This window comes from Mytilus galloprovincialis, chromosome 2 (genome assembly GCF_965363235.1).
Source record: "Mytilus galloprovincialis chromosome 2, xbMytGall1.hap1.1, whole genome shotgun sequence".
Taxonomy (NCBI): Eukaryota; Metazoa; Mollusca; class Bivalvia; order Mytilida; family Mytilidae; genus Mytilus; species Mytilus galloprovincialis.
In genome coordinates, this window is record NC_134839.1 from 58,755,825 (window position 1) to 58,782,406 (window position 26,582).

A 26,582-nucleotide genomic window follows, 5' to 3' on the forward strand; every position below is an offset into this window, starting at 1 on the left:
AGAATAAAACATCTCCTTTCGAGATATTTTTTCTTGAAATATTAGAAAATTTTTTAAAAGGAGAGATATTTTATTTTTTCTCCTTTCTCCCACCCCTTTCTCCTACCTCCTTTCTCCCTGTCTCCCTTACCCATGTCCTCCCCCTCATAGAAATATGCTATAGTATTTTGCCGGCTTGAATAACATTAATTAGTTTATTAGCATAGGTAACAAAAGGCAATTAATTCAGAAATTTGAGGGGATTGACATTTCAGTTTGATAAGGGTCACTGGACTTTCCCCTTTATATCATGACTGATCGTTCCAGTATCTTTTTGGGAAGGTCGAATGAAGTTTAAAATACGAGAAAAAACAAATCAAAACCATTTCATATGACCCGGAAGTAAACACTGATATATTGACCTTTTGTGTGTATTCCGCCATAGCTGTCATCAAAAAATTAACCTGACGAAAGAAACCGATAAATATCAGTATTTGTAAGTTATAGTCGGAAAAAATATTACACGAAATGAAATCTGTAACACATTGATGTAAATTTTTGTCATTTATTATATAATAATTAGATAGATATTTGTTAAACACTTCATTTAAACGGAACAGGTGCCCGCTGGTGCTGTCGGTTGTTTATCAAAACGAAAATGAAAGAGAACCGAATGTTAAATATATAATTTATTTGTGTATATGCACAATGGTTACATGTCGAAAACACGATTGCCGAGATTATAAACGCCCTTTACATGTTTGCTACAACTTCAAAACAGGTTTGGGCTAGTCAACATCATGCAACATGATCGAATGTAAATTACTGGACTTCATATAAAAGAGACCATATATAAAAGAGTTAAATGATATTTATGTTTAATCAAATTAATTAGAAATAACATACACAACATAACGTATTAAGAACAAATACACTCACAGTTATAAATTACTATAAGAAATAGGTGTTTAATACCTTTTGAGCAATCAATATTTCTTTATTGAATTACACATAGATTGTAGCGAAGATGTATATAATTATTTAGAAAATCTGATGATATAAGGGAGAAAAATGAATAATTCACAAAGTATTCCTCTACTAGTTATACAAATCAAAATTAAATCAAATCAAATCAAATAATTTTATTGGTGTAAATTCCTATACAGAAATGATACCAGCCGACATTTACAAAATACAAATACAAAAATAAACAAACAAACAAACAAACAAAAAAACCAAAAAAAACCAACCAAACATATTTTCTCAATGATCATGATAAGAGATACATATTTTTATATTTACATTGCGTGGAGGTGTTATTCATACAATATTATTAATCCAAGCTATTACAATCAGCTTTAATAAGTACTATAAAAGCTCCTAACAACATTATGTTTGCTTTAAATGAATGTTCAAATCATACATATCGCTTATTCCAGCTACACTTACAGTACTAATGTCCATATCATTACTTTTCAAAATGAAACTAAACTTGTCTTGTTCACACATATTAACAAAAGATGGAACTATATCACTTAAATTACTAAATTGTACATTGCTATTAAGTTCTAACGCTTTACATTGAATGAGAAAATGGAACTCATACATTTATACAATTATACATTTTGAATACTACCATTGAACACAATTACATATATTAAAATACAAAAATTGATGTATTGATCAACAAAATTAAAATTGATCTAACAAACAACTTACAAGTCATTTGTATTTGTACAAGTTTGATATTAAGAAAAGTTGATTTACTGTCATTATAATGATTGTCAGATGAAAATCCTATCTGAAAAGCTGGAAATGTCATATGCCCATATATTCCATTGTGTGACATAATTAATGATGAAAGAGGGTCAAAAGATACCAAAGGGACAGTCAAACTCATAAAAATAAACTGAAAACGCCATGGCTAAAAATGAAAAAGACAAACAGTAGTACACATGACACAACATAGAAAACTAAAGAATAAACAACACAAACCCCACCAAAAACTAGGGGTGATCTAAGGTGCTCCGGAAGGGTAAGCAGATCCCGCTCCACATGTGGCACCGTGGTGTTGCTTATGTGATAACAAATCCGGTAAATGGTCTAATTTGGTAGGTCACATTCATGAAAGGAAAGGGGATTGTAGTTAAGACGTAAGGAAAATATCCGATATCATTTGTGAAACGGTTATTCCGTAACGGTCAACCAACATGACCAACTCATGATGGCATCCGTAAAATTTATGAAGGGATGATTTCAACTGCACCATTTGGAACTCTTGGTTTAATAGCTTCCTTGTGAGTAGCAACCCTCTATCAAGAAAATCATGATAGGAAATGCAAGCACGAGAATATCGTATCAATTGGGAGATATATACCCCGTATGCAGGTGCTGCTGGAATGTTGCTACTTAGAAAAGGAAAGTTCACAAATAGAAAGCTGAAATAATCTCTTTTTTCGTAAAGTTTGGTTTTCAATCGACCCTCATTTTCAATTTCTAGATGTAAGTCAAGATATGAGGCTGACTTAACTGTATCTGTATCCTTTATCTCTAGTTCGATGGGATACATGTAGATGCGCTCCACATAGTCACCAAATTTTGAATTATTTAGTGAAAGAACATCATCTATATAGCGAAAAGTAGAGTTAAAGGATATCACTAACTTCTTATCTTTCTTCCTAAGAAGTTCCTGCATGAAGTCAGCCTCATAATAATAAAGAAACAAGTCGGCAAGTAGAGGGGCACAATTTGTTCCCATTGGAATGCCGACAGTCTGTTAAAAAATACATCCTCCGAACGTAACAAATATGTTGTCAATTGAGAAATCAAGTATCTTGATAAAAAATTACAGTTTTAGAGAATTTTATTGAATCAGAGTGATCCTTTACAAAGTAGGATTTATCCCTCCCTAAGACAAGATATTTGTATCTACGTTGGCCATTCTTTTTTATGAAGCAAAGCAATACTAACTCTTTCAATTTGTCTTTTAGTTTGGAAAGTGGAATACTTGTGTAAAGAGTAGAAAAGTCTGTTAAATAGTTACTGTAGTTTAATGTATTGTAATGATTTATTGTTTAATTATTATACGACCGCAAAATTTGAAAAATTTTTCGTCGTATATTGCTATCACGTTGGCGTCGGCGTCGTCGTCGTCGTCGTCCGGCGTCCGAATACTTTTAGTTTTCGCACTCTAACTTTAGTAAAAGTGAATGGAAATCTATGAAATTTTAACACAAGGTTTATGACCACAAAAGGAAGGTTGGTATTGATTTTGGGAGTTTTGGTCCGAACATTTTAGGAATTAAGGGCCAAAAAGGGCCCAAATAAGCATTTTCTTGGTTTTCGCACTATAACTTTAGTTTAAGTTAATAGAAATCTATGAAATTTTGACACAAGGTTTATGACCACAAAAGAACGGTTGGGATTGATTTTGGGAGTTTAGGTTTCAACAGTTTAGGAATTAGGGGCCAAAAAAGGGCCCAAATAAGCATTATTCTTGGTTTTCGCACAATAACTTTAGTTTAAGTAAATAGAAATCAATGAAATTTAAACACAATGCTAATGACTACAAAAGGAAGGTTGGTATTGATTTTGGGAGTTTAGGTCCCAACAGTTTAGGAATTAGGGGCCAAAAAGGGACCCAAATAAGCATTTTTCTTGGTTTTCGCACCATAACGTTAGTATAAGTAAATAGAAATCTATGAAATTTAAACAAAAGGTTTATGACCATAAAAGGAAGGTTGGTATTGATTTTGGGAGTTTTGGTCCCAACAGAATAAGGGGCCCAAAGGGTCCAAAATTAAACTTTGTTTGATTTCATCAAAATTGAATAATTGGGGTTCTTTGATATGCCGAATCTAACTGTCATGACTGTGTATGTAGATTCTTAACTTTTGGTCCCGTTTTCAAATTGGTCTACATTAAGGTCCAAAGGGTCCAAAATTAAACTTAGTTTGATTTTGACAAAAAATGAATCAGTTAGGTTCTTTGATATGCTGAATCTAAAAATGTACTTAGATTCTTGATTATTGGCCCAGTTTTCAAGTTGGTCCAAATGGGTTTGATTTCATCAAAAATTGAATAAATGGGGTTCTTTGATATACCAAATCTAACTGTGTATGTAGATTCTTCATTTTTGGTCCTGTTTTCAAATTGGTCTACACTAAAGTCCAAAGGGTCCAAAATTAAACTTAGTCTGATTTCAACAAAAATTGAAATCTTGGGGTTCTTTGATATGCTGAATCCAAAAATGTACTTAGATTTTTTATTATGGGCCCAGTTTTCAAGTTGGTCCAAATCAGGATCTAAAATTATTATATTAAGTATTGTGCAATAGCAAGTTTTTTCAATTGCACAGTATTGCGCAATGGCAAGAAATATCTAATTGCACAATATTGTGAAATTGCCAATTTTTTTTTAATTAGAGTTATCTTTCTTTGTCCAGAATAGTAAGCAAGAAATATCTAATTGCAAAATATTGTGCAATAGCAAGATTTTTTTTTAATTGGAGTTATCTTTCTTTGTCCAGAATCAACTTAAATCTTTGTTATATACAATATACAATGTATATTCACTTTTTACTACCAACTGATAAATTATAATAAATAACATTCAGTGATAACAAGCAGTTTTTTTTACATCTTAATATTTTATGATGTATTTAAATGAGTAGTTATTGTTGCAAACTCCATTAGAAATTTTAATTGAGATTAGTTTTGGAATAAGGGAAAGGGGGATGTGATTAAAAAAATTGGGTTCAATTTTTCTCATTTGAAATTTCATAAATAAAAAAGAAAATTTCTTCAAACATTTTTATGCCCCACCTACGATAGTAGAGGGGCATTATGTTTTCTGGTCTGTGCGTCCGTCCGTCCGTCCGTCTGTCCGTTCGTTCGTCCGTCCGTTCGTCTGTCCGTCTGTCCCGCTTCAGGTTAAAGTTTTTGGTCAAGGTAGTTTTTGATGAAGTTTAAGTCCAATCGACTTCAAACTTAGTACACATGTCCCCTATGATATGATCTTTCTAATTTTAATGCCAAATTAGAGTTTTTACCCAAATTTCACGGTCCACTGAACATGGAAAATGATAGTGCGAGTGGGGCATTCGTGTACTGAGGACACATTCTTGTTTTGAGAGGATTAATATTCAACAGCATAGTGAATTGCTCTAAGAGAAAACAAAAATTTTAAGTTCATTAGAACACATTCATTCTGTGTCAGAAACCTATGCTGTGTCAACTATTTAATCACAATCCAAATTTAGAGCTGAATCCAGCTTGCATGTTGTGTCCATACTTGCCCCAACCGTTCAGGGTTCAACTTCTGCGGTCGTATAAAGCTACGCCCTGCGGAGCATCTGGTTTAATCTATATTGTTGAACTGGAAACATTGCTCTCACATACCACGCATACACTGTACTTTTGAGTGCTGAACAATTAGCATTGGAATTTGCTTTGTGTTATTTTCTTTGTTACATGAATAAAGTGATTTGCATTCAATCAAAGGTATTCAACACATCTTACTCCCCCTCTCTCTCCGAAACAGTAGTAACATAAAAATTGATATTGATGATGATGATGATGATGACTTAACTGTACCGCAAATACACTTTTTCTACATAACAATGAATCTCTCAGACCTTTCAATAAACTTGATACATGTTTAAATATATTGACATTTTGTTCACACGAGAGTTTCAGATTACCAGATGTTAGTAACTTAACATTCAGTATAAAGTCATCAGGAAGCCATCTTAAGATTGTTCATTGACTTTCTCTCTGGTGTGGTTATAAAGAAGGGTCGAAAAGGAAATGGTGTACATTCTCAATGTTGCATCCACAAAAACAAGATGGGTCAGCAATTATATTGACTAAACAAGTCATAGTTCAAGAAAGATGAGGAGCATCTCGATTGTGTTAGAATCATATTTAGTTTCCTCCGTCCATATAGATAGTGCTTAGGTACATCTTTATTTGTGGTATTTAACCTTTTTAATTGGGTTTAAAACTTTGATATAGAGTCTGATTTTCAAAGGGACAAACTGGTATTTCCCCTATTTCCATTCTCAATTTTATGATTCCATAGTCTAATAGTTGATGGTATAAGAGATTCTTTAGTAAAAGATAATCTACGAAAAGGAACAATGATATCATTGCCATTTCTCAAGGGATATACAGTTGTGCTCTGTTCATGAAATGGTACAAATGAAAGTTTTTTTTCTGACTGTCTAACAGAGTGTATGCCGTCCTAGTCCGATTATTGAACTTGAAACCTCCACTTTATATGTTTAAAAAGCAACAAACTTACCACTTCTTTGGATACATTATTTCATTCATTTTGATATGGGTACCTGGCCTTTGGCCTTTTAAACCAACTAATTTTTGCAAGCGATTTATTTTTTGTGACTTTGACGAGTAGAAAAATAACACAGATATAAATTGTCACAAAAATTTCAAACTTACATCTTTCTCACTTCATCAAAGATTCATGTGAATTTGAAAATCACTAAATTAAATTGCTGCTAAGTGGGCTTTAAAGGGCTAAATGCAAAAAAATGAAATGTCTGTAAAAAAATAAGTATGTTTACAGTATGGAACTGATACATAAATGATTATTTTCTTACAGGTTTTTCCCATAGAGGGAGAAATGGATGATGACAAACCATTCGTTTGTATTGAACATGGATGTGGTCAGGTATAGTAATTTGTTTTATATCTACAATGTAGTTTATTTAAACTTCAACTGTTGTATGAGTTTTGTCAAGCCTTTGACTTAAGTCAAAAAATCATAACTAATCCATACTACATTCCATTGGCGTCGTTGTTTGCTTCAGCGTCCACAAATATTGTGTGTTAATGTGGTTAAAGTTTTTGAAATTTTTCTTGAACTATACTGGATTTCTACCAAACTTGTACATTTTTTCCGTATTTTACTTTTAAATGGACTTAGATTTTCTGCAAGAAAACAACACATACACTCTGTGTTTAAATTTAAAAAAATTTTAATGACTTTCTTATTTTATTTTTAATTTGTACCATCTTGGACAAAAGCTTGTTTATGACCAAAAGTTCGTATCTAAAAGGATTTTTTTTTTTAATATTTTGTACCTGTATATCTGTATTTTACTTATAAATGGACAGATAAGCTTCTTACAATCAAAAGAAAGTATCAAGAGGAATATTTTTATTGATATTTTCCCTCATTTTTGTTGAGCCTGCGATTAACAGCAAAAGTAGGTGAGACACTGGGTTCCGCCGAACCTTTACGAATTTTTGTACACAATAATTCAAAAATTAAATCTATCAAACAATAACCTTAAGATGGATATTTTGTCTTGCATATTTTAATGTTGATGAATTAGTATTTAGCATTATAGTCCTTGTCTCATATTAAATTTTGAAAAAAAAGTATGTCAGAGTAAAATGGCTGTCTTGGGTTAAACATGTCAATTTTTACATATATTGGTGAAATCATTGTGGCATCACAAAGACAATTGCCATTTTCTGCACTTTAAAAGTGTTCAGATTATATCATCTTTTTTATATGATTATTTAACATTGAGCAATTAAAATTTTATTTGGAACAGTTATGTATATCTTATTGTATCAGCAGCCTTTTGTAAAATTGTTTCAGTTGGATACATTTTATCTACCAAACATACATGTATATATATAATACTGTGGATTCATTAATATTCGTTGGATATCAATTTTCGTGGGATTTGTGGGTACAGGTGAACCATGATTTTAAATGTTCAACGAATAACATATTTTCAATAGGCTATGTATACAGAGATTGGCAAAACCACGAAATCAAATATCCACGAAAATGCAAGTTTCCAGCAATCACCGAAAATTGATACCCACGAAAATAAATGAATCCACAATATAGTTCAATTCGTGATTGTGCGTAATCATAGATGGATGCATTTCTATATTTTGAATCTTATTTGCAGAGGTTCACTAATGAAGACCATCTTTCAGTTCATATGAGAAAACATGAAATGTCACTGGCATTGAATCCTGGAATCAGTTTATCTTCTACTGGTATATCTCCCTCCAGAATGGGAGGGTTAATATTAGGTAAGTTTGGTATGTTCTGACATTGAATCCGGGTATCAGTTTATCATCTACTGGTATATCTCCCTCCAGAATGGGAGGGTTAATATTAGTTTAAGTTTGGTATGTTCTGGCATTGAATACTGGAATCAGTTTATCATTTACTGGTATATCTCCCTCCAGAATGGGAGGGTTAATATTAGTTTAAGTTTGGTATGTTCTGGCATTGAATACTGGAATCAGTTTATCATTTACTGGTATATCTCCCTCCAGAATGGGAGGGTTAATATTAGGTAAGTTTGATATGTGCTGGCATTGAATCCTTGAATCAGTTTATCATCTACTGGTATATCTCCCTCCAGAATGGGAGGGTTAATTTTAGGTAAGTTTGGTATGTGCTGGCTTTCAAACCAAATATGAGGGGCCTTGGTGGCTTAGTGGTCTAAGTAGTTACGACTGTAATCACTAGCCAGTCAACACTGAGGCTGTGTGTGCAAACCCTGCTTGTGAGGGTGCACTCAACTCGAATCTTAATTGATTAGGATTGTCAGTTTTCCTATCGAAGGTCAGTGGTTTTCTCTGGGCACTCTGGCATCCGCCACCAATAAAAACTGACACCAAAAAATCAAACCAAACCAAACCAAATATGCTTCATTAAATTTTCATTCTAAATTGATGAAGGAAAGGAAATGAGTAGTATATCAATGAGACAGCAGCCGTATCTGTTATTTCGTCAATTGTTTAAACCACATTGAGTTTAAATTAAATGCCAATTACACATTATTTCTTACATATTTTATATAATATATAAAAAAGAAGATGTGGTATGATTGCCAATTAGACACTTCTCCACATAAGACCAAATGACAGAAATTATCAACTATAGGTAACCAAATCTTTTTTTGGTGAATGGAAGAAAATCATATAAATGTGTATTTTTTTTTGTAAATTTTCCTTTCTTTTTTAAATTGTAGATCAAACACCGACTCCTACAAAGTTTCTGAAAAATTGTGAAGAGATTGGACTGTTCCAGGAATTAAACAAAAATCCATTTGAGGAAGCATTCAAAAAGGCACTCGATTGTGATGGGGACCAAGGTGTTCCTGTGAGTATTGTAACTTTTACATTTTTGTTTACTTTACAATTTGCTTTTGTACTATTGTTTGTGTAAGTTTTAATTCATTCATACAGAAATTTGAAATTAAGAAATATGATTGCTTGAATAGACCACTTTCGAGTTCATCCGTCACCGGCAAAAACTCGTCAATTATGCGCGCCTTTATGACGTCATTTACCAGATAGAGGGGATCGCCTGTATCCCTGCACTATTTACGTTCATCAAGCGTCTTAGTGATCGTCGTTGTGCAGGTTAAACTAGAAATAATGGTTGTTCTGTAGGTACTTAATGACAATTCCCTAATGACATCAGTGCTGATTGTCAATTTTGAGAATTTAATTTGCTGAATAATTCGTACAATATAGAATTATAGTTTTCCAACCACTCGCTCAACATTGAAACGGAAGTGACGACGCCCCTAAACGCACAAATGACGTTCACTAAAACCAGAGTTTTTGACGGAAATGCATCAAACTCGAAAGTTGTCTATTGAAGAATGCTCAGTACTTACTGATCAAGCAGGATAAGGAATAAACAACAGCAGAAGGTCACCAACAGGTCTTCAATGTAGAGAGAAATTCCCGCACCCGGAGGCGTCCCTCAGCTGGCTCCTAAACAAATATATACTAGTTCAGTGATAATGAAGGCCATACTAATTTCCAAATTGTACACAAGAAACTAAAATTAAAATAATACAAGACTAACAAAGGCCAGAGGCTCCTGACTTGGGACAGGCGCAAAAATGTGGCAGGGTTAAACATGTTTATGAGATCTGAACCCTCCCCCTATATCTCTAGCCAATGTAGAAAAGTAAAACATGCATTGAATTTTGGAAAAAAGTATCATTTAGTTGACCTTTAAAAGTATTGAGAGCCAAATAACAGTGGTCTGGGTAAGCTTTTTATATGACGGTCACTGCATGGTATGGGTTAATTCAGTATGATAAAATATTTAGAAATGTATTTTAAACATGAATTTTATTAAGAAGCAAATATTTAAAGAGGACTGCTGGAATATCTGGATTGATAGGAATAAGTCAGCTTTATGAAATTGTTTTTATTTTATAAATCAAATGAAATTATTGAATTTTGTAGGGGATACCTTTACCAGGACCTTCTGGAAATGATACTGAATTGAACACCCCTGTACCACATATTCCAAGGTCATTGTCAGAGGTCAGCCCTTTAACAAAGATCAGACGTAGCACAACCGAGAAGCTTTTACTAAAACCTGAACCTAAAACACCAGACGAAGATCAAGAAATAATTGTGACAGACAAAGACGTCTGCTTTGTAACACCATTTTCAAGGTCACAGGTTGTCATGTCAACCACAACATTGATCACTGCTGCACATTCCACTACTCAGTCTCCGTAAGTTTTCTTAGAAGTTTAGACTATTTTCATATAACCGACTTTTGACTCTGGAGAGTTTATATTTATTCGACAGGCAATCTTCTCTCTGGGTGGACAGCCTTTTAATCTGTACATTTTTTTGAGAAATAACTGTTTTATATTTTCATTATGCCACAAAATAATCGGAAAACAATATTATAGTAAATTTAATTGAACTGATCTATGTGATTTATTACACAGTATAAAAGTATAAATTCAAGTATCATGTTTGTTAGAAATTTTAAAAAAAGTGTTTTGAAAAATTCAATGAATTAAGATTTAAAAAAAAAAAAGAAAAAAAGTGAAGTCGACAATTAAACACAATATAGAAAAAACTTGAAATTTTATACAAATAAATATTCTTATAGATAAAATTGATTATTGCTTCATCTACATTACTTGTATTTTCAGACCCAAAACCACAGTTGCCCAACTACCAATATCGGTGATGCCAGTTGTACAACAGTCCCAATGTACCATGCAGATCTTTTTACAGCTTCCAAATGGTACAACAGTCCCAGTTCAGATACCAGCATCCATTCCAAGCGTACCTGTGATCCAGGCTGCACAGCAGCAGGCAAAATCAAATGTGATTAGTCAGACGAGTCTTCTGCAATCTGCTCCACAACAGTCTACAGCATCTCCACAAAAATCTCAAACATCACTCACCAAACAGGCAAGAATATTTTTAGCTTATCAGTCAAATGAGATTTACAGTTTAATTTGTGGAACTTATAAGTCTTGCAAAACAAAAGGGATAATGGCAATTTTTTGAATTAAATAAAAAGTGATATACCTTGCATTGAATTTGAAACAGCAATTTTATAATCCTATCTCTAATTTGTTATTGTCAAATGTCACAGAGTGCTACTCTAATTGTATAAAACTTTATATTTTAGAAGGTAAATGTCTGTGATACTTCATATTTGGTATACAGCCTTATGCTTAAGTATTGATTTTTGGGATATGATTGCTTTCAAGCAATCTGTAGACTTATACCATTGGCTCAGGACAATGCCCTCACGTCAACCGTTTTATTCTAAACATTAAGGACCATCTCAGATTTTTATGATTGTCTTTGTTTAAAAGGTAAAAATAAACAAAGGGATTGAACTTATACAACTGTCCTATAATGTTCTTTTCATAATCTTCATGTTTGATATTTCCCTTGATTTACATGCGTGTTTTTAACAACACGGAAAATCAGAATTAAGCAATATTTATATTTAGTGTTTTTATAAATTTAGAAACACGTGAGAGGGAATTCCCCAGTTGTGATTAAAATACAGGAGTTCTCTGAATTCCGTTAAATCTATTTCTGTCATATATATACGTTAATATACGTTCTTACTACAGGGTTTGTTTAGGTAATTATGAGCATGCATATAGTTTTCTTGACTTCAAGGGGTATTAGATTAAATGGTTGCTCTGAATTCCCCACTCAATTGATTAATCTATAACTCAAGGGATCCTTTCTATGTATGTCTGCTATTGAGGGTTATTGTTGTTGTATAATTTTAAATCATATGCATCATTTAAATTAAAATAAATGTAGTCCACATCGTAAAGGTTTAACTTAAACACCCCTTCAGGCGAAATGGAGTCTTCCATATTATCGTTTCGAGTTGTCTCCCTTCCGGAAGTCACTTCCATGAATCCTGAATCAAAACAACATGTTGAGAGAAATTAACTCGTTCTGTCGATAAACGTCGTATTATATTAAAAACAATCGCAATTTAAACAGAGGAATGTGTACGGAAAGGAGTCTTGATCACTGAGGAAATTAAATATTTAAAGAGTTAGGAATGGGGTTCCTCCTAGAATTTACGTAGGAAAATAGGAGATAAGATACGAAGTGAAATACTTCTCTCACTCTGAGTCTCAGTGACTGCTGTGGAAAGTAAACTTGGAATTGATAGTACAAAAATAAAACACAATAGGCCTAAGTATATTGTTCATACACTTTAACCGGGATTGGCTATTTTGTAACTATTCAGATTACGTAAATTTCATTTAACATGTGCAGTTGAATTAGTTTTGAAAATAATATTATCCAGCTACATGTATACATGTGTCAATGAAAACATTGGCAATCGTATCCCTCAGAGCAATCTGCTCTTTGATTTTCCAGTTTACCTTACATAGCAGGAAGGCAAGTGAAGGGTGTCTGCCAACAGTTTCCATGCAATTATTTATGAACTATTCAACCATTACTTTTCAAATTTAAATATGTTGTTACTGATGGCAAAGTTCGATATTACCAATTTTCAACTTGTGCGGTTCTGGAGTTATGATTGACTATTTACACTTTTCACTTTCATGATCCTTGATAGATTGGAAAATGGGCACATAACATGGCAAGTCTTACAAGCCTGAAAGTCTAAATTCACTAGAATACATGAATTTTGTTCCCTACTAGCTGACCTCAAATTCTGCAATGGCTACAGTAAAAAAATACAAAAAACCTGACAGCACATTTCTTGTTTTATACGCCCGTCAAAATTTTGACGGGACGTATTATGGTATACAAATGTCCGGTGTCCGTCCGTCTATCCGTCTGTCTGTCCGTCTGTCCGGCGTAAACATGTCGCACCGTAACTTGAGAACGACTTATCCAAATCCCATGAAACTTAATATAGTTGTTTCTTATGATGGTCAAATGATCTGTATACTTTTTGGTGAAAATAAGATTTAAACTTTTTGAGTTACGGCACTTTGTAACTAAAACAGGGGTGTGTTTTTTTTCACATGTCGCACCGTATCTCAAAAACGATTCTTGATTATTGCTTAAAACTTTACACACTTCTTAGTTATATTAATCTCTATATCTGTATACCTTTTGGTGATGATTAAAAATTTCATTTTTGTGTTATTGAGTATTTTGTAAAAAAGGGGGAGGGTTTTTTTACATGTCGCGCTGTATCTCAAAAACGATTTATGATTATTGCTTAAAACTTTACACACTTCTTAGTTATATTAATCTCTATATCTGTATACCTTTTGGTGATGATTAAAAATTTCATTTTTGTGTTATTGAGTATTTTGTAAAAAAGGGGGAGGGTTTTTTTACATGTCGCGCTGTATCTCAAAAACGATTTATGATTATGGCTTAAAACTTTACACACTTCTTAGTTATATTAATCTAAAGATCTGTATACTTTTTGGTGATGAATCGAAATTTTATTTTTGAGTTATTGAGTATTGTTGTAAAAAAGGGAATGTTTTTTTTTTTACATGTCATGCCATATCTCAAAAACAATTTATGTTTATTGCTTGAAACTGTACACACTTCTTTGTTATATTAATCTAAAGATCTGTATACTTTTTGGTTTGATTCAAAATTTTATTTTAGTGATATTTAGTTTTTTGTAAAAAAAAAAACAGGGTGGGGGGGGGTTTCACATGTCCCGCTGTGTCTCAAAAACAATAAATGGCTATTGCTTAAAACTTTCTCAGAAACTATTTATGATTATTGCATAAAACTTCCACACAAGACGTCGGGCGTATCATGCACTCATGGCGCAGCTGTTTATTGATTTAAAAATTATTTTATAATTTTGATTGTAGAAATTGAAACAAGCCATACAGCAACAGACATTACCATCACCAAGTTCACGATCAAACACACAGATAATACAAGTTTCACCCGATGGGTCCATTAGTAGTAGTTCATCTTTTGCGGCTAATATATCCCATAGTTCACCATTATCTATGGAACAGTCATATTTTTCTGATACTGCATCATCACCAGATACTGTGGATTCCACACAAGGAACCTCATTGTAAGTGTATATTGAATCTTTAAACGCAACAAGGGAAATTAAGGCAAAGATTTTGCTTATCTGATACTATTTGCATCAAAAGTATCCTTGCTTATAGATGTTGTGTTTTGAATTTTTAAAGTACTGGTATGGCCTTATGAATTAAAGGCATTTAAACAGCCTTTTCCACAGTTGATCCATGCATGGTTTATTGCTTGTTCGTGAAACTAGGTAAACTTAATGCGTATTAAACAGATGTTAATGTTCAGTTCTGTCGATGGTTTTCTAAAAGGGTGGATATAGTCACACATATTTTTAATATTAATTGTTGATTTTTAAAGGCAGTGGAGACGTACCTGAATTGTTCAAATAAATTAACACGAACAGGTACAATTGGATGAAGACAATAACAATCAAAACCATGGAGTAAACAAAGACTCAAAAAACCAAAGGACATTTACATCAACAGTTATAAATAATACATAAGAAACAACACAAACTCCACTAAAAACCGGGAGTGAAATCAGGTGCTCCGGAAGGGTAAGCATTTCCTGCACCGTATATGGCACCCATCGTGTTATTTCTTTGTTCAGTTCGGTAATGATGGAAGGTTATTATGACTGAGGAAGAATGTCAGATATGATTTCTGACACACTTTTGTCATAATGGTCAATCAGCTCATGATAACGACCGTAAAATTTCTTGAGTGATAACTTTAATTTGATTGATTCATAGCCCTGTCTTAGCAACTTTTGAGAAAGCAGTATTCCTCGTTCAACAAAATCAATGTACTTTGAGCTAGCTCTAGAGTAACGTTTCAATTGAGACACTTATACTCCATATGCTGGTGCCGCTGGATTCATAAAAGTTGTTATTTACACCAGAAAGTAAATTCAAATTGTTATTTACCTCAGAGAGTAAAATTCAAGTTTTTATTACCTCAGAAAGTAAAATTTTGATAAATGCTGCATGTCATGGTAATTTACTGGTCACAAAAGTGAGAATTAGGTGTCAGAAGATAATAGTGAATGGTCTTTAAAATTGATAGGTCATGGTAGCAGATACAAGATTTCTGGAATAATGTAAAGAAAAGATTAGGAACCAGCTGATTATGAAACAAATGCATCATTTATCAGACATTTGAGTAATTAAATATGACATACTTGTAAGCAAAACTAAAATAAAACATGTTGATAAGCAAGACGTCAAAGTCAAACATTTGTCAAGACAATAGAATTTACACTACACACTTAAATCTTCGAAACTAGTGTGATTCAATTCATGTTTTTTTTAGGATGGCTGGATTTCTTTTTTTTTTTTTCATATTATCTTTTATTTATAAATTCCTTGTATAATTTTTTATAAGTTCAAGCAAAAGAATGAGAGGAGATGACGATGACGACCCAATGGATGGAAGACGAAAGAAATTCTTGGAAAGGAATAGGTAATTTTAGCCTTTGACATATCCAATAATTTAATTTGGATGTAAGACGTCGTTTGATTGGTAGAAAGTTTTTTTGTCTGTCAGTTCATAGACATTATTTTTTTTCATGTGACCTAAGATGACCTCATCAATGTATACTCCTTCAAAATGGAATTTATGATTAAATATAATGAATTACTTTAATATTTGTGCCCCTGCCCTTATACTGGGGTATAGAAATATGGTCACTTGGTCTTCTCCCGACCGGCAGTAAAACGCTTGCCGAAGTAGGGGCATCCGTTTGGCTGTGCGGGATGTATCAAGTTCGCAGTCACGTTTGGTCAGAAGGGGGACGTTAAATCCGATGCCTCGTGTGAAGAGAATGCCACGCTCTTTGCACGTTAAGAACCCTTGCAATAACTCTTTGAGGGGTCCATAGGTGGCCTGTTGCAAGGCAAAATTTCTGTCCCTATCCAATATACCCTCATTTTCCAGTGGCAGTCCAAATTTCCCCGACCATCATCCCAGATGGCCTTCTATTGAATCAACCTACCTATTGTATTTATTGTGAACTTGTTCTCGTCCTGAATATGCATGAAATATTTGCCACTGGACATTAAGCAACCAACAATCAATCAATATGTCTGTATGTAGGTTGGTCTGTTAGTATGTCTGTACACCCTATAGATGGTTTTTGTTCTCTCACTTCAGTTGGCCTCAACCAAGTGTTATGAAATTGATACACAATACTTATTATCACAAAACACAGATGAAGTTGGAAACTGGGGGACATAACTTTAACTGTTCTTTAGTTATGCCCTTTATAAACATAAAAATCGATGAATTTTCTGTGGTTTCTGTTCTCTAAATTATTTTAACTTCAACCAAATGTTATGAGACTTATACACATTGCTTATTACCATATAATTCAAATCAAGTTGGAAATTGGGGGACATAACTTTTACTATTCTTGAGTATTGCCCCTAATAATCATAAAAATTGCTGATTTTTTTTGGCATGTTTCTCTTCTCTAAATTAAGTTAGCCTCAACCAAATTTTATGAGACTTATACACAATACTTATATCAACAAAACTCAGAAGTAAAAACTTGGGTAGCATCACTTTTAACAGTTCTTCAGTTATGTCCCTTTATAACTATATGATATGGAAGCAGGGGCATCATCTGTGTCCCATGGACACATTCCCCATTTATTTTTTTAATCCTTTCCATTACCCTTAGTAAAAAGGTTTAATGTTTACTGTTTTTTTTATATATTTTTTAAAATGTTTATTAAAAGCTATGATTAAATGATTTTTAATTTCACTCTTAATCAGAGCTGCAGCAGCAAGATGTCGTATGAAAAGGAAGAACTGGATAATGAACTTAGAGAAAAGGGGTTCAGATTTACAACAAAACAACAACAAATTGCAGGTTGGTATAGATCATATTCTTTTAAAATATTATTATTTTTATTCCAAAAAATCTTGTAGCTCATTTATTTTTTTTAAACCCATTTTTCTGGAAAATACAAAATCAAAATTTAATAAAATTATTAGTAAACCATCATTTAAAAAAACAATTTTTAATCCATATCAAAATAATTAATGCACTTTCATTTTTAAAAAAAGAAATCTAAAAAAAAACTGTACAGCTTCTTAAAAACAAGACATTTTGAGGTTGTTTTACTTTCCATGACATTTTATTTTGAAAAAATCTTGAAAAAATGGTAAATTATCAATTTTTGTTTCCTGTGGTTAACACACGTGGCAATTTCCTCCAAGATTGTATTGTATATACATCATATTAAAACTTAGATTTTTCTCCTAATTTGAAACTATAATGTCCTATTCCATTATGGATGCATAAGTTTGGTTTACATCCTTAAATATTGTCTGAATAGGGTATTCCTAACAGCTGTTTGATTCTATCATGTTTTTAGTGGTCAGGTAAGGGAAACATAAATTCTTATTTGATGTACTTTAAACACTTTGAGAACACATCTGTTGTATATTACGAATACCATGTATATCAGCTGATTGTCAACAGATTGATTTGTTTTGGCTGTTCTAATAATACTCCTAAGTATTATATTTGTTATGAATGAGTTACACATTTGAAGTTAAAAGAATATTGCCCTAGTAGAGTGCTGTTAAACATTATATAGAAAAACTGTGAATTTCTGACAGTAACTGGTACTTTACCAGTACTGATATAAACTGATCACAATATATAACTATGGATACTGATGTTTTAGGGGGAGATAACTTCTTTAAGAACAGAAGTAGCACAGCTGAAAACCTTATTGTTGGCTCACAAAGATTGTCCTGTCACACATGCCATGCAGAAACAAGGATTACAATTTGGTAAGATATAATAGAACAGAAATCTAGTCTAAATTAATCAATAGAAAATAATTCTCATTACTAACAAATGTTTGTTCATGTAGTAATCAGAGCAATAAAAAAAAATTACAGAATACAATATAAAAATAATTTGTAACAAATTGATTTAGAATTATATGAATTCACTAGTATATCAGCCAATTAGTGATGTGATACTTGTAGCGCCGACCGTTTATTAAGTTTACCAATTTCAAAGCAATGAATGAAAAACTGGTGTAAAATATATTCCGTTTATTATAACAGAAATAAATGTGAAATGTATTGCAATTTACAATAAATAGTATTTAAATATTCTCTACATATTCAATTACCTATAAAATAACTAATCTGTGAAGTTATATCTGAAGTTCGTTTCTAAAAGCAGCTGATCGTTGGCAATCCAAATTTGAAACTGACTATAGTCGACCTAGTTTACAAAGTGAATACACAAAAATAGATATTCCCTACTTCCGGTTAACGGTTACAATGTAAACATGAACGCTGTGTAGCAAAAGACTACAATTATGAAAGATTATCGTTATAAATGAATGTGTAAAAGGTAATTCCATACAACTTTAACATATATAAAGGATTTGTTATGCAGTTCCTATGAAAATTACTCCGCATAACATCTGAGTCGTGAATGACAACCTAAAATGTGCTACGAACTCCCGGTAAAATCATTACCAAAATATTGCGGGAATTATGAAATATAAAAATGAACTACACAAACTATTTGCATTAAACAACGTAATAACTTCTATCACGAAAGTAAATTCAGTTAAATAGCTTTGGCACAACACTGCCTCCCGTCAAATAAAGAATTCTGTCCGCAGAATTAAAAATGATCAATTTAATATTAATCAAGCTTTTTGAAAAAGTTATTCATAAAATTCAATCAATATTAGCACTAACCAAAAAGGAATCATTAAAATGAAAAATTTAATTTACCTCTTTCTTAAAAATTTTAAGAAACTTTTCTTATTCATACAAATATACAAATATATACATGCGCAATAAAACAATATTCAATATTTAACAACAATGTTTATGAAAATAAAATGTTTATCTGAAGTTAAGTTTTCTTTTTATTGGATGTGTCACTACACTCTTAATTTTCTTTATGCAAATGTTTTCATTTTCTAATTTCTTTTCCGCTGACTTCAGCTCTTTCTTTAGGTCTTCTTTTCTCTTTTCCAGTCTTTGAATAAAATTTCCGAATCTTAGACATTCAAATTTGTGTTTTTCCTCCAATTCTTTAATTTGCTTCTTTTGGGTTTCTTCCATACTTCTGTTCAGATAAATAGCTTTGGCACAACAATACTGATACTGATTTGATACTGTTATCACACACTTCAAAAACAAGTTGTTATGATTGCCAAAGAGACAACTCTCCACTAGAGACAAAATGATTTAGAAAATAACAACTATAAGTCACCATACAATATGAACTTTCTGATTCATTATATTTTTTTGCAGTGCAAATGTTTTTCATAAAAATTACAAAATTCTGTGACAAGCAATAGTCTATTTGCTAATTTCATAACTGACTCTGTAATCTGAGATCCACATTAAATGTTTTTTCCCCTCAGGAGGGACATATATCTCAGTGTCAATGTAGAATAAGCATATGGGTTTTGCTCATTGCTTAAGTCTATACGATGACCTTATCAGAAGTGAAATTAGTGTTATCAAGATACAAGATTTGGTAGTCTGTCACTTGATAACTGTGCATAAAAAGTTGTAACTTGTACATATCTTGTTTGACTTTAGTATCAGCATCTGAAATTTATTTTGTTACATTTTGTCTCTGATATTTTTCATCTTTATTATTACAGTGACAGAATCTGAAGTCATGGATGACACACCCATAAACCTTAAACAGGAAAACAATACTGCAGTAACATCATTTACTCACATTTTACCCGATCAATCTTATTCAACTTTATCAACCGTAGCTTCTTCCTCAGGGGAGCGAACTATAACCATACCTACCATCATAGGAAACACCGTGGAACATAAGACAATTAGAATAGTTCCTGCCGTTATGAGTCAAGACAATTTAAAACCAGTCAGGAAGAAATGACCAGAAAAGATTTTAGTTAGATATTATTTAAATCACTTATTTTTAATTGTGGCAGCCATTTTTTGTTAAACTTGTTAATTTATGATATTTTTGCTTCGTTAGATATTTTTAGGTGTTTTAAGAAAATTAACTTCTGCTATTGGTAATTAAATATTTTTTTTTTATCATGGTTGATTTATATTTTGAGTTTATTTATAACAAATTTTATAGAAAAATTAAGTTCATATTATATATGATTTATGTACTGTAAAATCGGTCAGATTTGTTTCCTTAATGTCAGTCTGGTATCCCCCCTTTCCCTCATGTACAATAAAATTCACACTAAATGTATTTGAATAATGTTGTCTGTAAAACATGGCAGTTTGCATATTATTCACAACACATTAATCTCTGTATTTCATCAAAACATATTCTTTTTTCTGAATTAGATACATTATTTAAATTATTTGAACAAATCAGCCAAAAAATATCAAATGTCATGTAACAAGCAGGGTTTAAAATTACAAGTGTTGACAGGCTAGTGTAGATGAACTTTACCCCTCAATCAATTTAAAGAAGTAAATGGGACCATTGGCTTTAAACATGAAATACATTTATTCAAAACGATAAACACCCATAATTATTTTGTAAGTGCTGCTAATTCATGTATGTTAAAAATTTGATTAGAATAACGCAAAATCTTAATTAGATTAATGAAAAAATGATTATTCACTTTTCTGGTCTGTGCGTCCGTCTGTTTGTTCGTCTGTTCGTCCGTCTGTCCCGTTTCAGGTTAAAGTTTTTGGTCAAGGTAGTTTTTGATGAAGTTGAAGTTCAATCAACTTGAAACTTAGTACACATGTTCCCTATGATATGATCTTTCAAATTTTAATGCCAAATTAGAGTTTTGACCCCAGTTTCATGGTCCACTGAACATAGAAAATGATAGTTCAAGTTTCAGGTTAAAGTTTTTGGTCAAGGTAGTTTTTGATGAAGTTGAAGTCCAATTAACTTGAAGCTTAGAACATGTTCCCTGTGATATGATCTTTCTAATTTTAATGCCAAATTAGAGTTTTGACCTCAATTCCACGGTCCACTTAACATAGAAGATGATAGTGCGAGTGGGGCATCCGTGTACTCTGGACACATTCTTGTTTTCTAATATTTCAGTGTTAAGTTTTAAAATCATGCAGGTTTTATAAATTCAGGTATACATTTTTAGAATTTAAGAAAAGCTATGTTATTTATTTTAAGGCATTATTTATATTCTCATGAAGAAGCCTTAAACATTGGTTGTGTGACCCTAGACAATTTCATTCTAACAACTCAATAAATATTTTCATTTGAATATTTATAATGCTTATTTTTTTTTTACTTTTTTCCCTGCCAATTTCCCAAAATTGATACACAAAAACACTTTACGATACTTCAAAATAGTCATCCATTTGAATAATTGCTTCATTCTAGGTTTTGAAAGCTACATGATATGATATTTTTTGTACAATATAGTATGTAATACACTGTTTACACTGAAAAAAAGGTATAAAAATTTCAGATTATCATAGATTTTTTGTTATATTAAAGTGAAAGTGTATTTTTTTTTTTTTTTTTCAAAGTTAGTTTTGCACATTGTTGTGAAAATTATGTGTTTGAAATTAATGAAGAATAAAATATATGATAGAAATATGATTGAAACTGTATAATTGTACACAAGAATTAATTTCTCTAATTTTGGTAGAAATGGAATATTGTGTTGATATCATATGTGTATGTATCCTGATAGTCTTGTGATATGAAAGAAAAGATTAAATTGTTTTTGTTAAAAAGTCACAATAAATATAGCTTATTTTAAGATTTAACAAATTTCACATAGATTGTGAAAAATTGAACAAGCTTCATACTCATAAAATTACGCAAATTTTCAAATTCACAAGTTATACTGAAACATGAGCTCTAACAAGTTTTATGACATTGTATCAACCAAAGAAAAAAGACAAACCAAATATGTTTACATTTTCTGAGATGTCAACGCCTTCATATTCTTTACATCTTGATTGTGAAATGGTGCATGAGGGTAGTAATGCCCTTTACTGTCAGGCGTCAAACAGCCATTTTCGGCTACTGTTAGCGTCAAATTGATTAAAGTTTTACCGTGACTCGTCAAAATATCCTTACCGTAATTTGTCAGAGGTCTCAAATAATTATCGTTACCGTTATTTTTGGAAAAAAATTAACGTGATTCGTCAAAATCATTCGATTTTATTATCGTCTAAAAGAGCGTGCATATTTTGTCGTCATGCACCAAAAATTACAGTTAACGTCATTTGGCAAGAATTTTTACTGTTATTCGTCATGAAGGTACCCCCATTACCATCCTCGTGCATTCTTCTTTACCTCTTGCCAGAAAGCCTGTACACATATAATTTCCAATGCAATGGAAGTAACATTTTCTTAGGGCAATTAATATGTTTTTTTTTATGACAGGTATTACTCCTATAGTTGATGTGTTTCCCTCTGTTTTAGTTTGTAATCTGTTTTGTCTCAATCGATTTATGACTTTGGAACAGCGAGATACATATGTTACTTTAAAAAAAGGGGAAAAACATCAACTATACAGTAGGTTATGAGAAAAATGTTGATATTAAAAAAATACAGCAATGTAAACCAAAAAGAACTTTTCTGGAATTTTAATTAATTTGTTTGAAAAAGATTAGTTTTAAGTTAAAGTCCTAACATATTCTGAAATATTTTTGACTATTTTGTGTTTCATGGAGCAACAACAATTAGTCTAAGTAGACAAATTAACCATGTTGTCAGACTATCTGAATACATATATAATAACCTCAGGAAAGATGGTTTACAGAGAAAGAAGAAAAATATGTGATTCTGTAAATGCATTTATTGTGACTTGGTGTTTGAATGACTCTTGTTGTGTTATATATTAAAAGCATTAAGTGCAATCTTTGTTCATCCATTGCTTATAAGATATATATGTGTACTATAATTGTTATTCATATTTGTTAATTTATTGTGTTTTTGTATGTTTAATTGTTAAAGTTGTGTAAAATGATTATGTTTTTCTTGTTAGATTATATCTTTGGAATTGACTTTTGAAGAAAACTAGTCAAAATAGAAATAATTGAACAATTTTTAATTTATTTTGAATAAGTTTTTTGTTCTGTTTATGCACTTAACATTTTATACCCCATGACACTTACTGAGTAGAATAGTATATGTCTGGTTGTTTTGATTTTAGCTCATCTGGCCCAAAGGGCCATTGTTAGCTTTTGCCATCTCTTGGAGTCTGTAGCCTGTTGTCAGCATTGTCAGTTATTTTTTATGAAGACCATCTCCTCTGAAACTTCAGGGCATAATTTAACCAAAGTTGGCCACAATCATCATTTGGGTATCTTGGTTTTTTTTTAAACCAACATATCTGACATGGGTTCAAATAAAATATAAGGGTAAAAGGCAAGCCACACATACTCTTTAGAGCCTGTAGTTTTTTATTTTATACACTGTAGTTTTTTGGCGTATAGAAAAGTCCCCAGATAAAGGAAAAGCAACAAATAGAATTGTTTTTTAAACATCAGATTTAAATCCAAGTTAAGATTTAACAAATTATGATAGTTGCAAATAGGGCTGGCAAATGGATCCTTCTTGGATCTCTTCTTATATAGATACATCAACAAAGATTCATTTTTTTTAGTTAAAGTTAAACATGCAGATGAATATTTTGCAATTACTCTACAATTTGATGCAGAAAAAAAGTTCTAAATTGAAAAATACATAAATAATTAAAGATACAGGTATTTAGAGGTATCCATTCTACATCTATTTTTACACGGAAAATATTTTCTAATGAACTAAAAATTTATTCAAAAGAAATTCATTGTTTGTGATGTAGATTATATAAACTATTTATATGGCTTTTCAAATATATATCTTATTTTGTATTGTTAGATTTATAATTTTTCTACTAATGAAATCATGGCATTTTTCATCCATACATTTACTTCATACAATGCTTTATATGACTGGTTCTAATATGTAAAATGGGCATCAGTTTACTTTTGAGTGTTGTGATACCATTTATGATAACAAAACAGAAATGTAAATTACACATTCATTAAAAAAGAAACCTAAGTACACAAAAACAGAAAGAACAAAAATGTTTAAGAAAATAAGGAAATTCGCAATAATTATTGCAGTAGGAAGATTGTGGATTGTGTGATATTTTAAAGGTTTGACTTTTGATAGTTTATATGTAAATTTTATTGTCAAATTGAGATATTTGTTATTTTTCAGTTTTGTAAAATTTTAAAGCATTGTCTTTGATTATTTTAGTAGATAACCAACCAAATTATTTTAAAAAGTGAAATTTCATTATAATGGCACCTTGAAAGAGGATATTTTGTTATATTGCACGACTGTTAAGCAAAATTGCTTACTCAACTTAAAGTTTAAACATTCTCAATAATGATTTTTGCTTCATATGTTTTCTTAAATATGCGTTAACCAGACTACACCTTATTGTTTTAAAATGATGAAATCTTATATATATATGCACAACTTTATTTCAAAGATCTGTAAAAATTAATTTTTCCAAAAAATGTCTGTCAGTTATTACTGCAAGAACAAAAACACCTAAATAACCTCAAATTGGATAAGATAACAAATAGGGTGAGACAAATAATTCATTTAAGGTAGATAGGGTGTCTTCCTCCATCTTGGATTTGGAGATACCAGAAAACAAGGTCTAGATCTTTAATAGAATGTGCAAATTTTTAGAGAAGTAGATAATTCATGTGTAAGAAATTCCACTTCTACATAGAAAATGACATGTTTTATCATATTTATGATTGTATTTTACAAAAAAACAGAAATGTTTTGTTTGAACAATTTTTTTCCAACTTTGCCACATAAGGGGAGGCAACTCAAATGCAAGGGCAGATAATTCAGATTAAGGTATTTTTACAATAGAATGTGTTAGGAATTTCTCTATTTTATTATGTAACAAGAAAACAGGTCAGGTGACCCCATTTTTTCTTTTTCTTAACTGAAAGCAAACTATCAAAGCTATCTTCTCATATGTTATCTCAAAATTCTATGGTGTAGTTTACGCTTTATTGCAGAAAATTGGGGTTTCCATGCATAATCTATACAAAATTTGACAATTTTGAACACCGTGTAGCATGAAAAAAAGCCCGGTGACCCATTCTTTTTATTACTTTTTTTTAAAAAGCATAATATAAACTTCATTTTGGCAAATTATTAAAAAATTCTATGGATTATAATTTAGACACCCCATCTACCTTAACACAGAAAAAATAATATAACAAATCAACAAACATTTTTATTCACACAACAAATTCCCTGCTTTGCTTAAACTGCTGATATTCAATTGATGAAATTTTACTGTATATGAATATTGTTTAATTTTTCACATATTATTCCCCGGTTTTCAGCAAGTTCATGTAGAGTAGTTATTTTAAGAAAAGAAAAATTTGTATCATTCATCAATTTATATGTTTAAATGATGTCATTTTATACTTGTCATTTAATATGTAAACTGTGGCACAATCTACAAAGACATAAAAATTCAAACTCTATTCTTAGCTTTTCTTCTTTTTATACGTCCGTCAAAATTTTGACGGGATGAATTATGTTATACAAATGTCCGGTGTCCGTCCGCCTGTCCGTCTTTCCGTCGTAAACATTTCGCACCGTAACTTGAGAACGACTTATCCAAATTTCAAGAAACTTATTATAGTTGTTTTTTATGATGGTCAAATGATCTGTATACTTTTTGGTGAAGATAAGATTAAAACTTTTTGAGTTACGGCACTTTGTAACTAAAACAGGGGGTGTTTTTTTTCACATGTCGTTCCGTATATCAAAAACAATTTTTGATTATTGCTTAAAACTTTACACAATTCTTAGTTATATTAATCTTAAGATCTGTATACTTTTTGGTGATGATTAAAAATTTCATTTTTGAGTAATTGAGTATTTTGTAGAAAAGGGGGAGGGGTTTTTACATGTCGCGCCATATCTCAAAAACGATTTATGATTATTGCTTAAAACTTTACACACTTCTTTGTTATATTAATCTTAACATCTGTATACTTTTTGGTGATGATTCAAAATTTTATTTTTCAGTTATTTAGTATATTTTAAAAAAGGGGAGGGTTTTTTTACATGTCACGCCGTATCTCAAAAACAATTTATGATAATTGCTTAAAACTTTACACATTTTTTTGTTATATTAATCTAAAGATCTGTATACTTTTTGGTTTTGATTCAAAATTTTATTTTAGTGATATTTAGTTTTTTTGAAGAAAGGTTATTGTTCATGATTGGTAAAATCCAATCATGCCTAAATATCTCATAAGTTGTTTTCTATTT

The 26,582-nt window shown here is 31.4% G+C and overlaps 1 protein-coding gene across 2 annotated transcripts; it reads left to right on the forward strand.

Annotated features, from left to right (window-relative positions):
- Positions 1-327: 327 nt before the first annotated feature.
- On the forward strand, positions 328-25,786 carry LOC143063970 (cyclic AMP-dependent transcription factor ATF-2-like). 2 transcript variants are annotated; one of them, XM_076236442.1, is made up of 11 exons: positions 328-475; positions 6,601-6,669; positions 7,931-8,057; positions 9,008-9,138; positions 10,245-10,522; positions 10,955-11,219; positions 14,111-14,325; positions 15,671-15,748; positions 17,063-17,159; positions 17,983-18,091; positions 19,948-25,786. In XM_076236442.1, the coding sequence occupies exons 2-11, from the start codon at positions 6,622-6,624 to the stop codon at positions 20,193-20,195; spliced, it is 1,596 nt and encodes a 531-aa protein (XP_076092557.1). In that variant the 5' UTR covers positions 328-475; positions 6,601-6,621; the 3' UTR covers positions 20,196-25,786. The 2 variants fall into 2 exon arrangements, with proteins under 2 accessions (XP_076092557.1, XP_076092558.1); XM_076236443.1 differs by lacking the exons at positions 328-475; positions 6,601-6,669; positions 7,931-8,057 and adding an exon at positions 8,260-8,326.
- Positions 25,787-26,582: the final 796 nt, after the last annotated feature.

Excerpts from the sequence above, each read along its gene's own strand:
- LOC143063970 (XM_076236442.1), top strand. The coding sequence starts at position 6,622 with ATGGATGATGACAAACCATTCGTTTGTATTGAACATGGATGTGGTCAG. Across the intron at positions 9,139-10,244 it reads ATGGGGACCAAGGTGTTCCT|GGGATACCTTTACCAGGACC; the intron begins GTGAGTATTGTA and ends TGAATTTTGTAG. Across the intron at positions 18,092-19,947 it reads GAAACAAGGATTACAATTTG|TGACAGAATCTGAAGTCATG; the intron begins GTAAGATATAAT and ends TTATTATTACAG.